The 12,600-nt window shown below is 40.3% G+C and overlaps 1 protein-coding gene across 1 annotated transcript in view; it reads left to right on the top strand.

Moving 5' to 3' along the window:
• GPR107 (G protein-coupled receptor 107) overlaps positions 1-12,600 on the top strand; it is a 92,479-nt gene that overhangs the window by 56,206 nt on the left and 23,673 nt on the right. Inside the window, 1 exon segment of the mRNA XM_006834872.1 lies at positions 6,369-6,412. Coding sequence (XP_006834935.1) covers positions 6,369-6,412 — 44 coding nt within the window.

A 12,600-nucleotide genomic window follows, 5' to 3' on the forward strand; every position in this document is an offset into this window, starting at 1 on the left:
ATTGCTGGATCATAAGGTATTTCTATTTTCAACCTTCTGAGGAAACGCCATATTGCTTTCCAGAGAGGTTGGACCATTTTGCAATCCCACCAGCAATGCAGCAGTGTCCCAGTCTCTCCACATCCCTGCCAGCGTTTATTGTCTTCTCCATTTTTCATCTTTGCTGTTATTGTTGGTATGAGATGATATCTCATTGTTGTTTTGATTTGCATCTCTCTAATGCCAGAGTGCTCCTTGGAGGCCATGATGGCTAAGCTTCATCTCATACTTTGGACATATTGTCTGGAGGAAACACTCGCTGGAGAATGATGTCATGCTGGGTAAGGTGGAGGGTCAGAGAAAAAGAGGAAGACCCCTAACAAGATGGATTGGCCAGGTGGCATCACTGATGGACTCAAGTGTGGCAGCGATAGTGAGGTTGGCCCAGGATTGGACATTGTTTCATTCTGCTGTGTATGGGGTCGCTATGAGTCGGTTCCAACTCTATGGCACCTGACAACAACAACAACAATGGCTAGTGATCGTCAGCATTTCTTCATATGTTTGTTGGTAAAGATAATTTCTAAAAAGCACAGTACTTAGAGAGGACATCCTTTAATTTTGAGTGAAACTTTTTTTGTGTAAAGATGATTTCAGAGGATGATTCATTTCCAGGGTTCAGTAAGATTGAATTCTTTGGGAATTGGAGGTTCTGTACTTTTTCCTTTTCTAGCAGGATCTATCTATTGTGTTCTTAATTGAAACCTTGGTGACTCGCCACTATCCAGTTCTTCTGATGTTGTGTTAGATGAAGTAGTGGTTCATGGAAGCTATTAGTACTGTAATCCAGTTACTTTTTCTGATTGTGGGGTTTACTTTTTCCTCTTTTGCTTCAGACAAATAGAGACTGACTGTTTCATCTTGGATGACTGTTCTCAAGCTATTAAAGACCCCAGACACTACTCACCAAACAAAAACAGTGTTATGCCAATTGACTGGATTTTGTCTCATGACCCTAATCCTGCAAACTGAGAAAATCAGTCCTGGGAGGTGTTTGATTTTGTCTAAATAGTTTCAGCAGCTGTAACTCCTTTTTATTGGATGGGGTGGTAGTGGTATTCCAAAAGTATATATAACATAATTGCCAATTCATCATTTTTCTCATGTATAGTTGTACAAGTTTCACCCATTCATTGTCATTTTCCTATCACTATAAACAAAAAGTCACTATTACGTTATCAAAAGGGTAAAAACACAATCCAACAGACTGGGAAAAAAGTCTTCAGGAACCATGTGTCTTGTAAAGGTCTGAAATCTAGAATATACATAAAATTTCTTCATATTAACAACAAAAACCAAGTAACCCAATAAAAAAATGGGAAAAATATGGGCAGATACATCACCAAAAAGGATATCCAGGTGGTCAATAAACCCATGAAAAGACTGTCACCATCTTTGTTGTTAGGTGCCATTGAGTCGGTTCAGATTCATAGCAACCCATTCAGTGCACAACAGAATGGAACACTGCCGGGTTCTTAGCCATCCTCACAATTGTTATATTTGAGCCCATTGTTGCTCTCACTGCATTGGTCCATCTCGAATGGGGGGTGTGGGTCTTCCTCTTTTTTAACGACCCTCTGCTTTACCAAGCATGATGTCCTTTTCCAGGACTGGCCCCTCCTGATAATATATCCAAAGTATGAGAGAGAGAGTCTCACCATCCTGACTTCTAAGGAGCATCTGAACTTCTTCCAGATTTGTTTATTCTTCTGCCAGTCCATGGTACTTTCAGTATTGTCTGACAACACCATAAGTCAAATGCATTGATTCTTCTACGGTCTTCATTATTCATTGTCAAACTTTCACATAGATTATGAGGCAGTTGAAAATACCATGACTTAAGTCAGGTGCGTCTTAATCCTCAAACTGATATGTTTGCTTTTTAGCACTTTAAAGAGGTCTTTTGTAACAGATATGTTTAATGCAATCATCTTTTGATTTCTTGACTATGGCTTCCATGAGTGCTGATTGTAGATCCAAGCAAAATGAAGTCTCTGACAGCTTTAATCTTTTCTCCATTTATCATGATGTTATTTATTGGTCATAATGTTATTTATTGGTCCAGTTTTTTTCCCCTTTACATTGAGGTGCAACCCATACTTGAAGGCTGTAGTCTTTGATAGTCTCAATATTTTAATTCCTCTTTGCTTCCAGCAAGCAAGATTGTATCATCTGCATATCACAAGTTGTTATTAAGTCTTCCTACAGATCTGATGCCACGTTATTCATATAATCCAGCTTCTCAGATTATTTTCTTAGGATACTGATTAAATAGGTATGGTGAAAGGATACAACCCCGGCACACACCTTTTCCTAATTTTAAATCATTCAGTATCCCCTTCTTCTGTTCTAACTGCCGCCTTTTGGTCTAAGTATAAGTTCCTCATGAGTACAGTTAGGTGTTGTGGAACCCATTCTTCACAGTGTTATCCATAGTTTGTCATAATCCACATAGTTGAAAGCCATTGCATAGTCAATAAAGCACAAGTGAACATCTTTCTGGTATTCTCTGCTTTCAGCCAAAATCCATCTGATGTCAGCAATGATATCCTTGTTAGTTGTACATCTTCTGAATCTGGCTTCAATTTCTGGCAGTTCCCTGTCGATATACTGCTGCAACTATTTTTAAATTATCTTCTGCAAAATTTTACTTATGGTATTAATGATATTGTTCAAGATTTCCACAGTCTGTTGGGTCACCCTTCCTTGGAATTAGCACAAATATGGATCTTTTCCTATCGGTTAGCCAGGTAGCAAGTTTCTTGAAAGATTTCAGTTTGTATTCCGTTAATTCCTGGAGCCTTGTTTTTTGTCATTGTGTTCAGTACAGCCTGTGCTTCTTCCTTCAGTACCCTCAGTTCTGGAATATATGCTACCTCTTGAAATGGTTGAATAGCAAGCATTTATTTTGGGTTCAGTAACTTTGTGTATTCCTTCTGTCTTCTTTTGGTGCTTCCTGCATCATTCAATATTTTGCCCATGATGGTGGTGGTGTGCCGTTGAGTCAGTTCTGTCTCATAGTGACCCTATGAATGTGAATGAAGTTTCCAAGGAGCGGCTGGTGGGTTTGAACCACTGACCTTGCAGTGCTTATCCTATAGTGCCACATCAGGTCAAGACTTAAATTTTTTCAGTTCTTTCCAGTTTTTGAAATGCTGACCATGCTCATCCCTCTTGGTTTTGAAACTCCAGGTTTTTGCATATTTCGTTATAATACTTGACTTTGTCTTCTCAAGCTGCCTTTAAAATTTTCTGTTTAGCTCTTTTACTTCATTTTTTCCATTTGCTTTAGCTTCTCTATGCTCCAGAGCAAGTTTTAGAGTCTCTTCAGACATTCACTTTGAACTTTTCTTTTTTCCCTTTCTTTAATGACCTTTAGTTTTCTTCCTGTGTGATGTTCTTGATGTTATCCACAACTCTTCGTGTCTTTGATCATTAGTGTCTAATGCACCAAATCTGCTCTTGAGATGGTCTCTTAAGTTCAGATGAGATTTATTCAAAGTCATATTTTGACTCAATAATTTTTCTTTTTCTTCAGATTCAGCCTAAACTTGGATATGAGCAATTGATGGTCTGTTCCACAGTTAGCTCCTGGCTTTGTTTTAGCTGATGATATTGAGCTTTTCCATTGTCAACTGGTGTGACGCTGGATTACAAACTACAAGGTCAGCAGTTCAAACCTACCAGCTGTTCCCTGGAAACCCCATACAGACAGGTTCACTATTAGTCGGAAGTGACTTGACAGCATTTAACAACACAACAACAATAATTGTCTCTTTGAGTAAATGTAGTCAGTTTCATTCCTGTGTATTCCATCTGGTAAGGTCCATGTGTTTCATTGTTGAAAAAAGGTATTTGCAATGAAAAAGTCATTCATCTTGCAAAATTCTGTCATGCTATTTCTGTTATAATTTCTATCAACAAGTCCCTGTTTTCCAACTACTGATCCTTCCTCTTTGTTTCCAACCTTTGCATTCCAATCACCAATAAATATCAGTACATCTTGATTGATTTGAGACCGAAAACATTAATTGTTGTTGTTAAAAGTGCTGTCGAGTTGATTCTGACTTGTAACAATCCTTTATAGGATTTCCAAGGCTCAGCTGGTGGGTTTGAACCACCAACCTTATGGTTAGCAGTCCAGTTCTTATCCTATAGCATCTCACCGGGACGCCAAAGAAGTTGGTAGGATTCTTCAGTTTCATCATCACTGGTTTTAGTGATTGGTGCATAGTTCTGAACAATAGTGGTGTTTTTTTAACTGGTCTTCCTTTTATGCATATAGATATTATCCTAACACAGGCAGCACTGTACTTCAAGATAGATTTTGAAATGTTCTTTTTGAGGATGAGTGTGATATCATTTTCTTCAATTTGACATTTTGGCATAGTAGTAAACCATATGATTATCTGATTCAAAACAGCCAACATTTGTCCATTTCAGATCACTAATGCCTAAAATATCAATCTTTATGTACTCCATTTTCATTTAGAAAACTTACAATTTTCCTAGACTAATACTTTGTACATTCCGTGTTCTGATTATTAGTCGATGTTTCCAGCTGTTTCTTCTCAGTTTCAGTTGTGCCCCATAAGCAAATGCAGGTTCTGAAGCTTTGCTCTTCATGTAGTAACTATGGTCAATTCTACTTTGAGGAAGCAGCTCTTCCTAGTCACATTTTGAGTACCTTCCAACCTGTCTCATCTACCAGCACTATCTCTGACAATGTTTTGCTGCTACTGATAAAATTTCCATTGGCAAATCATTCAGAAGTAATCTGCTTCTCCTTTTTCCTTGTCGATCTTAGTCTGGAAGCTCTGCTGAAACTTGTCCACAATGGGTGACTCTTCTGGTATTTAGAATATTGGTGGCATAGCTTCTAGAATCATAGCACCACACACAACACCACAGTATGACAAACTGACAGACAAATGGTGGTCATCATGGTTAGCCTTATCAAAAACCCCAAACCCACTGTAGTCCAGTAGTCGTTGTTGGTAAGTGCCGTCCAGTTGGTTCCGACCCATAGCGACCCTGTGCAGGGTTTCTGAGGAGCCGCTGGTGAACTTGAACTGCCAACCTTGCAGTTCAAACAGCTTTACCGTCTGACGCATTAACCCACAGCGCCACACCAGTAATCATTAGGGAGTTGTAAATCAAAACTACAACTAGAAACCATTTCACCACTACTAGAATGGCAATGAGTGAAAAACAGAAAATAACAAATGCTGGCAGGGATATGGGGAGATCTCCTTTATTCATTGCCATTGTAAATGGTGTAATTGTTGTAGAAGACAGTATGGTGTTTTCTCAAAATATTAAAAACAGAAGTATCATATCATCCAGAATTCTACTCCTAGATATTTACCCTGCTCCTGGTGCATGCCATCAAGTTGTTTCCGACTCACAGAGACTCCCTGTAGTGTTTCTGAGGCTGTAAATCTTTACAGGAACAGAAAACCTCATCTTTCTCTTGTGGAGCAGCTGGTGGATTCAAACTGCTGACCTTGCAACCCACTTTGCCACCTAGGGACATGAACAGATCTGCACACTTAGGTTCATTATAGCACTACTCACAATAGCCAAAAGATGAGTTTGTCAGACATCTCCTACCCCCGCCCTGTTCCCGCTGCACCATATCTGCCTCTGCTGTTCTCTCATCCTTTAAAGTAGTCTTTCCCTTGGTGGCTTTGAACTGTACCTAGAACTCCCATCTAGGGCTTCATTAATAATAGTAATGTTCCGCTGCTTAAACTGTAATGATGGTAATTAGTTACTGGCATATCACAGCCAGCAAAAAGACTCCCTGCAGGCTGGAGTTTTTTCAACAAAGTTTTAAATCTCTAACCAGTAAAATACCAAGTTGGTGAGACGGCATATGCTTGCAGTACTTAGTCTTAGATTTTAGAAGTCAGTACTCAGCCTGGTAGCTTTGAGTTGGAGTTGACTCAGTGGCAGTGGGGTTTTGGGGGTTAGTCATTCTGGTGACCACCTCAGAGGGGCACTGCATTCTAGAGAGCAGGTGAGTTCTACAGTGTCTTGGCAGTATGTGTGTGTAGGTGTGTAGGGAAATGTGAGATTAGGTAATGAGAGATTAGGTAGAGAGCATGTGTATTAATTGAATGGGTTTGGTTTTGTTTTCTGACACCCTGACTCCTGCCCCAGATTTGGGTAGCAGAGGGCCTCTTTAACACTCCACCTTGAGCACCATACATGACTCAATTGATTGTCAAAGGTCTTTGCCCAGGATCATACTAAGATACTAAAACTAGAAACTAAAAAGAATGCAGATTTGCTAGCTAACGTTTTTCTCAAATGTTCCTTTTTAGGTCAATCAGACATTTACAAGAAGCATCAGCCACAGATGGAAAAGGTAAGTTCCTGTGTGTTGCTCGCCTTCCCCTGAACCCACATGCTTGAGTGTTGCTAAGAGGTGGTGGAAGGAGACCTGTTGTCTCAGGATGCTGTCGTCCTGGGTGACAGGCCAGAGGAGTCTTAGGGGCTTAGCAGGTGGGTAGTTTGGTAGAGAAACAGATACTAACTATGACAGAGGCCAGTTGTACAAGAGCCTTGGAGGTGGTGATCACTGCTTTTTTTTAATTTTTTTTATTGTTTTTATTTTGGATTGAGTGAAAGTTTACAGGGCACATCATCACATTCAACCATTCATATAGTTTGTTTCATTACATTGATTATTATCTCCTCCATATATCATCAGTTAACAGGAACACTGCTTTTTAAGATGATTTATTTCATTCCACTTATGAGTGTGATTGTCACCTTCTCAAAACTGAGTCAGGAAGGAAAAATATCTTGTCTTGGAAGGACCAGGGAAATATAACACTTGACTGTGAGAACAAGAGGTATTCTGGCTTGGAGATGGATATGTGCAAAGCATCCCTTCCTGCTGATTTAACACACTTTCAAAATAGATGTGTTGTTGGTATTAATCTAAAATGAAGCTGATGCCAGAAAGAACTTTTAAAACTCTAATTTTTAAATGGTTGTGCTATTATAACCCTTTTGCATCTCCTAATTTACCCAAACTTGTCTCTTAAGTGCAAAAAGAAGCCAGAAAGAAAGTGTTTTGTGTACTTCTGTGTTCCTGTATGAATTACATTCAGGACCGTCGGCTACTGTACATAAAAGGGAATGCAAAACCATGAGGGTTCAAAGAGCAGTGCTCTTTCTAATGCTGAAGCTGCTTCTGGATCAATGATATCATGGACCCAGTACTGATATTTATGTTGTTTAAACCGGATTATTCATTTCCAGTGATAAAAAGAAACAAGGTTTTTTGTATTATCATTTTTAATAAAGCTTTGTTACTGACCATATTTCTGACTATAAAAGTGATGTGAGTAAATTTTAGAAATGTTGGAAAGCATGTAGTGATTGTGAATCTTATTTCACAGATTTGATATGTGATTAGTATCACATTATTTCTTTACATTAAATTAAACCTGGATTTGAGGCTTCATGCTAGGGTCAGACAGGGTCCTTATTTAGAGGACAGTATCCTGGTTGTTACCAGGTTGCAATACAAGGCGGCTTCAAAAAGAAAAGTCCTGGAGAAAACAGAACTAGAAAATAGAAGCCCACTGTAGTTACTCCTGAGATTCCTGTTGTTCTGCCCATGCACTTTGTGGAGGTCCAGTAGTTCTTTTGCTTGCAGGTAGCTTTGGTGTGAGGGTCTTACCTCAGCTGGGAGCCCTGGTCAGTGCTCAGACTTCAGCTTCGCAAACCCACTCAGGAAATGTGTCAACCTTGGTGTGTTTCTAGTTCTGGGAAATAACTTTTGTTTTATCCTCTTTTCTTCAATGTCACTGGATTCCCTTCTTTCTCAGAATTTTTGTTAAGTGCAGCTTTCATGGGCTAAGTGCTGGTTCTGAATTGATAGTGACTTTATATAGGGTTTCCAAGGAGTGACTGGTGGGTTTGAACCTTCAACTTTGTGGTTAGCAGTCCAGCATTAACCCTACAGTGCCACATCAGGACTCACTTCCTCTAGAGTACTCTCTGGGGTAAATTTACTTCAGTGAGTTTAACCTTTCAACAGTTGTCTTCAGAAAGCTTTTGCTTTTAGCTTACACAGTTGTTCCCCTGAGCCTAGGAACAAAGAGGATCCTTGTCACCTTTGAACAGGCTAAAGGAAAATCTGTAAAACAAATGAGCATTTAACAAGCCATCTAGACACAAACAGAAAAACCCCAATTAGAATAGTCCACACTCTGAGAATCACTATTGCTTGGGAATATTCTTGTCTTTTTTCCCCCTTATGTATGTATGGGGACACAGTGGCTCTGTGGGATAAGCACTGGACTGTAAACCACAAGGCTGGCAGTTCAAGCCCACCAGCTCCTCTATGGGAGAAAGATGAGGCTGTCTGCTTCTGCAAAATACACAGCCTTAGAAACCATGTAGAGACGGGTTGCTATGAATCGGAACTGACTTGGTGGCACTTAACAGTAACTTGTATGTATAATGTTACAGACAAAATTAGGTTTGTCATTTTTGTAACTTCAAAGATGAGTCTTTTCATCAGTAGTATACTGAGATTTGAAACCTTTTAATATCTCATATCATTGTATATTTCGGTATTTCTAAATTAGTTTTTCTGGCTTATTGGCAAAAAAGTATTTTAAAATCCCTAAGGGCAGTATTTAACGTTGAGAAGTTTTATTTTTTTATTGTCTTCATCCCTCCCTCTTGTAGATTCTTCAGATCCTTTCCCTATCCACTTCTATATCCCATTCTTTCTCATTCTGAAGGAGCCCTGGTGGCACAGTGGTTAAGCACACTCAGGTGCTAACTGAAAGGTAGTGGTTCAAACCCACTAGCTGCTCCATAGGAGAAAGATGTGGCAGTCTGATCCCTTATAGATTGCAGCTTTGGAACCCCTATAAGGCAGTCAGTCTTACTCTGTCCTGTAGGATCACTATTTGCTGGAATTGACTCAGTGGCAGTGGGTTTGGGGTGTTTTGCTTATCATTCTGTTACCTTTGGCTGCCTCTATGTCCTTTCCACCTTGCATTTAGAGTTTGGGGGTAATTGTCATTGTTAACTATCGCTGACCATTTTCTCCATGAGACCTCCTCAGTAAGTTAACTGATTGGAGCAGATGGCACAGCAGATGAACCCGAAATGAAGACAGAATTGTCCTTCAGCATCTGTGGTAAAGAGAAACTATGGAGCAGGAAAACTTTTGAATTGCTCACCATGGATTGGCAGTTCAAATCCACCAGCTGCTGTGCAAGAGAAAAATGAGGCTGTAAAGATTTACAGCCTCGGAAATCCTATGGCAGTGGGGCTTGGTTTGGAGCACAATAAGCAGTTTCTCAATTTTACCACCAGGTGTCAGCAGGAACACACCAGGACTCAACACTGACCATTCTCAAGATGACTCACTGTTAACAAAGCGCCCATTTCTCACTAGTGAATTTTGCAAATCCTTTGAAAGGGGACTGGGTAAACTAGAGGGTGTGTCTTCTTAACTTGAACGGGATTGGTGTTCGACTACAGGATGCATATTTCACTCCATACTTTGAAAAATGTGTATGTGTATGACACTTGGAGTCACAGCAGCTGTGTCACCCATGGTTGAAGTCTCCTCTGCAGAGCGTTCTTAGGCCCTGCAGGTGTAGCTGCTGTGTGACTGAACATTGCTCATCCACTCCAGGGAGGTACAAGGCAGTGCCGCTGGAACACTGACATGCGCACACGACTGACCATCTGTGTGCCTCAACTCACCCCTCCTGAGCTCTAGGCTGTGCTTGTGGTGACTGCAGAGGAAAGGCTCAGGGCAGTAGTGCCCCCTCCTGGGTTTGGAAGCATTTCTCTAGATGTTGGCTTCTTTTCTTAGGCTCATTATCCCAGTGACCCATTGTATGACCTTGAACAGTGATGTGGGCTTAAGGATCTCTGTTACAGACTAATTGAGGGGTACTGCTGTTTATACTTCCTCTCCTTGCATTTAGGATTGAGGATAGCTTTCAGAAGGAACCCTGGTGCTGTGTACAAAAAGCATGATCAGCAAAGCAGCCTTCCCACAGTGCTCACTTGTCAGCTGGGTTTGCTCATTCAGTGCCATGCCACACAGAACTCAGACACCATGCTCACAGTTATGGAGTTTCCTAGAGAAGTCAACAGGTTACAATTCAGGCTCAGCAAAGTCCAGTCCAGAGTAAGCCATTCAAAATTGCAGCTGTTTACATTAGCGTACAGTATCAAACATCTCTCTCTTTCTCTTATTAGGTCAAGTTTTAGTCAATTCAGTCCTAGCCACCCTAGCTAGATCAAATGGGTATCAGTTGCAAGTGTGGGAATCACATACACCTCCCTGTACTTCAGACTAGCTGGCCCTGTCTCTTTCTCCTAACCAGCTTGCATGGACTAGGTTGGTGCTCATAGACTCACTTATTGGGTTTATCAGGGAAGATAATAGCTTACAACTCAGGGTCAGAAATGCTCAGGGCATAGTTGTCTCAGTCAGGACAGCCTCTGTAAGATTAACCACTCCCGTTTTTGTTATCAAACTTCTACCTTTACAGTTGTGCCAGTTGCAATTAGTCATGATAACAATTATTAACTGTTGAATCATAAGAATCTTATCCCCATCTCTTTTCACCAGACCTGGCTAGACAAGATGAAATATTCAGTGGGTACTCTACTTTCCCTCTCACACTCTTAAACTAAATTCCCTCTTGACAGCTTGTAGGCCTGTCACTTCGTGCCTTTATCACCTCCTCGTTTTAGGTAGTCAGTGTCTTAGTTGCCTGTCCCTATTGTGGCAGTCTGCTTTTGTAAAGATTACAGCCTGGAAAGTTACATGGGGCAGTCCTATAGAGTTACTGTGCGACACAATTTGACCTGAGGGCAATGAGTTTAGATTTTTAGTGTGAATTTTGCTTGCTTCGTTGTCTCTGGATTCCTGTTGACCAAACCTGAGGGAAAGATAGAGAAGAACATTAAGGTTGAAGCTGTCCTTAAGCTGTGTCTTTTTTTTTGTCACATGCTGTGGCTTTTCTTGCATCCTCTGTCATTTAGATTCACTGCTGCACTGTGTCTTCTGAGAGGGAGCTTAATTGAGTCTTGCACAGACACATTTAGCTCTGGTTCCAGTTTGCTTGCCCTGCCAAGATTTACTGGTTGTTACTGCCCTGGAGCCTGCATTCTCCGTTACCTTCATTCTCATTACCTTACCATACGTTACCTTATAGGACTGGCCGTACATTGAATTTACAGTCTGTGCTTCTGATCATCCTTTTCCTCCACTTGTGTTTCTGAGGAAAATCCAGAGGAAGTACTCTGAGGAATCTTTGTTTGCATGTGAACTTCAAAAGCATATAAACCAATGGAGATTGACTAGGGGTTGTGGAGTAGTCAATTCACTCTGAGTTGTTGCCATGTTCTATAAGTAGCTCTGACCATGAAATGGCAGCTACTGTTAGGGCAGCAGTTTTGAGAGGGTCTTTACGGTTAAAATCATATTTTCATCATCGTAAGTTATTAGCACATTTCACTATTGACTCTGTCCTGGCAGTGCTAAAGCAGTGGTGGGTAAAATGACTGGTGTCTAGATCATGACAGTAATCTAAGTCACTGTGTACTTGTGGAGGCAGGAGAGGAGGAGTAAATTCCACTTAAGAATGACCTTGAAGGAGTAAAAACTATTATTGCTATTCTTTTTAGTCTGTACAATGAAATGGGAAGTATATGCATGCATGTGGTTGTTTGAGTTACAAGCAGAACTAGGCCCACCCCCCTTTATTTTTTTTAAATAGAACATAATTGTTACTTGAAAGTGACAGGCAAGCTCTGGTTACTCAGACATGGGGTTTATCAGGCATTTTCTTAAAAATGAAGGAAGTGAGCCTGTCATTAAAAAACGAACAAACAAAAAACCTCAAACAACTGACAGTGTTTATTGCCAGTGATAAGACTGGGGCTTTCAAATGAAAATGAGAATTTAGGAAAGCTTGTATCCACCACTGTGAGCTTGATGGTTTCCCAATCCTTAAAAGATTTATGTGAGCAAGAGTAATGTTATAGAATGTGATTGCTAAAATATTTTACAATGAAATGTTTAGTATTTGGAAGATGTGTATAACTCAGTGAAACAGTATTTTCCAAATGATGAATGTATGATTCATGTTAATCATGACTGTGTAAAAGTTCATTCAAAGTACAGGATACTAAACTCCAAGCCCACTACCATCATCAAGTCGATCCCAACTTACAGAGACCCTATATAGGGTCCCCGAGCCTGTAAATCTTTATGGGGGCAGATAGCCTCATCTTTCTCCCGTGGAGCAGCTGGTGGGTTTGAACTGCTGACCATTTGGTTAGCAGCCCAATGCCTAACCCACAGTGCCACCAGAGCTCCTTAAAATACAGGAAGGACCAGTGGATTTGAATGCATCAGAGTAGGAAAAGTTCACTGATACAGTATTTCCCACCACACTAGTGTAGGTTGTAGAGTTGAATCATATACAATGATATGAAAAATGTTATGTCTGTATAAGGTTAGGTTTTCTTCAACCAAAACCTTTCACAACAAAT

Source organism: Chrysochloris asiatica, unplaced genomic scaffold (genome assembly GCF_000296735.1).
Source record: "Chrysochloris asiatica unplaced genomic scaffold, ChrAsi1.0 scaffold00014, whole genome shotgun sequence".
Taxonomy (NCBI): Eukaryota; Metazoa; Chordata; class Mammalia; order Afrosoricida; family Chrysochloridae; genus Chrysochloris; species Chrysochloris asiatica.